This window comes from Anoplopoma fimbria, chromosome 13 (genome assembly GCF_027596085.1).
Source record: "Anoplopoma fimbria isolate UVic2021 breed Golden Eagle Sablefish chromosome 13, Afim_UVic_2022, whole genome shotgun sequence".
NCBI classification, from domain to species: Eukaryota; Metazoa; Chordata; class Actinopteri; order Perciformes; family Anoplopomatidae; genus Anoplopoma; species Anoplopoma fimbria.
In genome coordinates, this window is record NC_072461.1 from 11,312,319 (window position 1) to 11,315,966 (window position 3,648).

The 3,648-nt window shown below is 46.4% G+C and overlaps 1 protein-coding gene across 1 annotated transcript; it reads right to left on the reverse strand.

Moving 5' to 3' along the window:
* Window positions 1–390: 390 nt before the first annotated feature.
* On the reverse strand, window positions 391–2,951 carry gas1a (growth arrest-specific 1a). The gene has a single exon (XM_054611435.1). It carries the CDS (start codon window positions 2,337–2,339, stop codon window positions 1,539–1,541), a length of 801 nt encoding a protein of 266 aa, XP_054467410.1. The 5' UTR covers window positions 2,340–2,951; the 3' UTR covers window positions 391–1,538.
* Between the last annotated feature and the right edge of the window lie 697 nt (window positions 2,952–3,648).

Consider the following 3,648-nt stretch of genomic DNA (forward strand, 5'->3'; position numbering starts at 1 on the left):
TTAAATTAATAAAACTGTTAGAACAGTCTAGTATGTTCATGAAATGACAAACTTTACTGTTGTTGTGCAGCCTTTGAAAGCAAGTAGAGACAACACTCATGGCATATCACGATATGCAGAATCTAAGACGATATCTCATCTCGTATCACGATATCAATATAATGTCCAGCACTGATATACAGTACACATTGCTTCGTTTGTCTGTTTCTTTTTTATTTACTGCTTTAAAGGCAGCTAAGCGATAAAACAAGATGTTATGCATCATATCATGTTTGAGCATCTTGAGTCTGAGACAAACATCCCTAGGGGGACAATAAAGTATATATCGTACGTTATTTATAGAGTAAACCCCTTCATTGCTGCTGTGAAAGCAAACTAAAGAGCACATTATTCTCTCACTTATGGACCAAAATACATTGCTTTTATCCCTCCAATTTCTTGCACATCTCCCCTGAACCATTAGCCAAAGTTTAAAGAGATTTAAGGACTAAAAACTGTGTGAAATAAAAAATATTCTCAGATTTTTTTCCTCAGAGATTTACATTATAGGCTTAAAGCAAGTTGCTCCAAAACTTAAAGTGTCGCGTGATAAAGTTTGCTCATTTATAGCTTTCCTTATACTGCTGACGAAAAAACCTCCATAAACTGACCCGGCATCAAAACAAAACTACATTTCCTAACCACGGAAGTGATGCAGCAAAGCACACAAACACACTCAGCAGTCCAGAATGATATCTTCAAGTTTCCTTTATGCCTCCTATAAAAGTATATCGTTAAGGCAAATCATACAGTGGATTTAGACGTGTCTTTCTCTAGGCTGTACACAGTGAATAAATCAGCTCATAGCCTAAAACATAGAGGATTCTCTGGGGGAGGGGGGGGATCTATATAGGCTATACATATATACACAATGCACATTATCTTTGAAGAGAATACAGTCAAGTTAACTTCCCTTTAAAGCTGGAATACTCTCTGTTATTCACACGGTGGACATTTGGATGTAACTATAGGCGGCGTGTAATAAATTACTGTTTCACTTTTTAAAACTCCTGCTCTATTTACAGCTTCGTACAGTTCATAGGATTCCAGCATTAAATACTTTGAAATCAGATAAGACTGGTGCCCAAAAAAAACCGGCAACAGGCATCATAGAAAAATAGTTCATATCTTTAAAAAAAAAAAAAAAAAAAAAAAAAGATTGGCAGTGCACAGCTGATTGGTGGTTGTTGCCAAAACAAGCCCAACTGTGTCTCTATGGCGACAACTTTAGGAGACAATCTAGCTCATCACATCTGGAGAGCCGTGGGGGTTTTGATAAGAGAGGAGCCTGGAAATCATCTTTCTGCTCTCATTTGCATAGAAAATCTCCTGATTTGATATCCTTCAGCGTCTTAATCTTAATTCAAACAAAACACCCTTTTTTTTTTTTTTTTTTTTTTTTTTGCTCCTGGAGTCTTTGAAGCTCTTAATCTTTCACAGCGGGGTCAAAGTGACAAACAAAAAAAAAAGTCCGGGTTAGATTAAGAACCCCTGGCGGATTAAAAGAGAGCAAATAGAGCCAAAATGGATGCCAGCAGGGTCAGAGCGCAGCGGGTCGCCGGAGGAGAGGCTCCGCTCTCCGGCTCCTCCGGGTAGTCCTGACCCGGGAGCTCCTCTTCGTAGTCCGTGTACTCGCCGTAGTCCGACCCGCTGCCCTGCTCCGCCCGCGCGGGCGAGTCGAAGCACAGCGCCTTCATGCTGCTCTTCACGAACTCGCAGATGGCCCGCTCCGTGCCGTCGCACATGCACGCGTCCAGCTGCTGACCCTTGGGGATCTTGCGCATGTTTGCGATCACGTTGAGGCAGGCGTTCGTGCAGACTGCGCCGCTGAACAGCTTCCCGCAGTGGTTCAGGTAGTCGCGCATCGCGGAGCTGCACGGGCCGTCGCGCTCGCACTGGCGCCGCGCCTCCGTGCAGCCGGTGCTGGTGGTCCGGGGCAGGCAGGGCTCGATGGCCCGCTTGGTGCTCGTGCACACCGGGTCGTGGGCGCAGCTACAGTCCTCCAGAGCCGGCCCGCTCCTGGTCAAGTTGAGCTGCACGAGCGATGAGATGCAGTGGCTCGGGCACTTCCTCCGCTCGCCGCTCAGCACGGGGCCGCACGCGCGCGCGTAGTGCTCGTACGCGTAGTTGCACTCGGGCTCGGCCTGGCAGTTCATGATGGCCTGCCAGCAGATCAGCCGGCGGCCGCGGGGCGGCGAGGCCGCGGCGAAGCAGCAGCCGAGGAGCAGCAGCGCGCAGCCGAGAGGCAGAGCGCAGCGACGGGCGCTCAGTGCCGCAGAGCTGGAGCTGGAGCTCGCCATTGTTCTGGCTGCGGGGGAAACGGGCGCAACTCACAACAGTGTCATATGTAACAAACAAAACAAAACAAATAAACTTTTTTTTCGCCGCTTCTCCACCGGAGGAGCGTTGTTTATTCCGAGGGAGATGGTGTGTGAGAGTGTGGGGGCGTTCAACAGGCTGGCACTGCGCGGTGTAATCCCGGCTCCATAAAACCCGTCAGCGCCGATCCATTTGAGCCGGATTCCTGGGCGAGAACCTCCCGCTATCCATACATGATCAGGCCGGGGGAGGTCAACTAGAAACTCACGGCAGTATAAAAAAAAAAATGTAAAAAAAAAAAAAGTTCTCCACAAGTTTAGCGGAGTTTCTGCAGCGGATCAATCCATCGCAGGGATTTCGATGCAACAAAACTGCCCTCCGGCTCCTGCGTCCTCTCTGCTATAGCGGATCCCCCCACTAGAAGAAAAAGACGGTACAAGTCCCGAGAGCCCCCTTTTTGGAGGAGCGCGCTGGATCATTTAGAAGTCCTTGGAGCGCACGGGAGTGCAAAACAAATAGTGCATGGGGAAGAAAAACAACAACCCTTGTGGGTCTCGGAGTGGTCCTCTACTCTCTCCCCCTTTGAGCATTTGTCTTTCAGTCCCGCGGCCCCCCCCTCCGCCCCTTTCTCTACATATTAGCGAGGGGCTCCTCATTGGTTGGCCACTTGTTGTGGGTTTTCCCTACGCAGCGGTGGGCGGGAGTTTGGGGTGGGAGGAACACGGTCTTAGGAAATACAAGGTGAGGTGGGATGAATGTGTCGGTGAGTAGATTTTGTGAGAAGAGGGCCCCTTCTTTATGATCAGGGGTCATTTTATAAACGTTTTATGCTCACACCCAACAGTATGTGATAAGAAGGTTTTTAAGTTAAATATTGGTGATAATTGTCTGATCAATATACAATGTTACTAAATACAAATCCCATTATATATTTTGCTTGTAGGATAACAAAAGTCAAAAGCGATATATTTAATGTGACCCCTTTGTCTATTTGCATCTGTAGATTTATCCTAAATTCACCAAAAGTTAACATTGGATTTAAAAACACTTGCAAAAAACCTGTAATGTAAAAAAAGATTATCTTAATGTAAGTAATTAACTGGGGAATCCTCATGGTGATATCTATTAGTTACAGTTTTTACCTTATTCACCCGTAGTGTCCTCAAAATGTCAAAAAAATAGGCTCTGAATTAGTTTTCTCCGACTTTGAGACAGAAATCTCGACTTCACTAGCACATACATACACCAAACTTTCCAGTTTCAATCATATCTGTATTCTGAAGGTTTTTA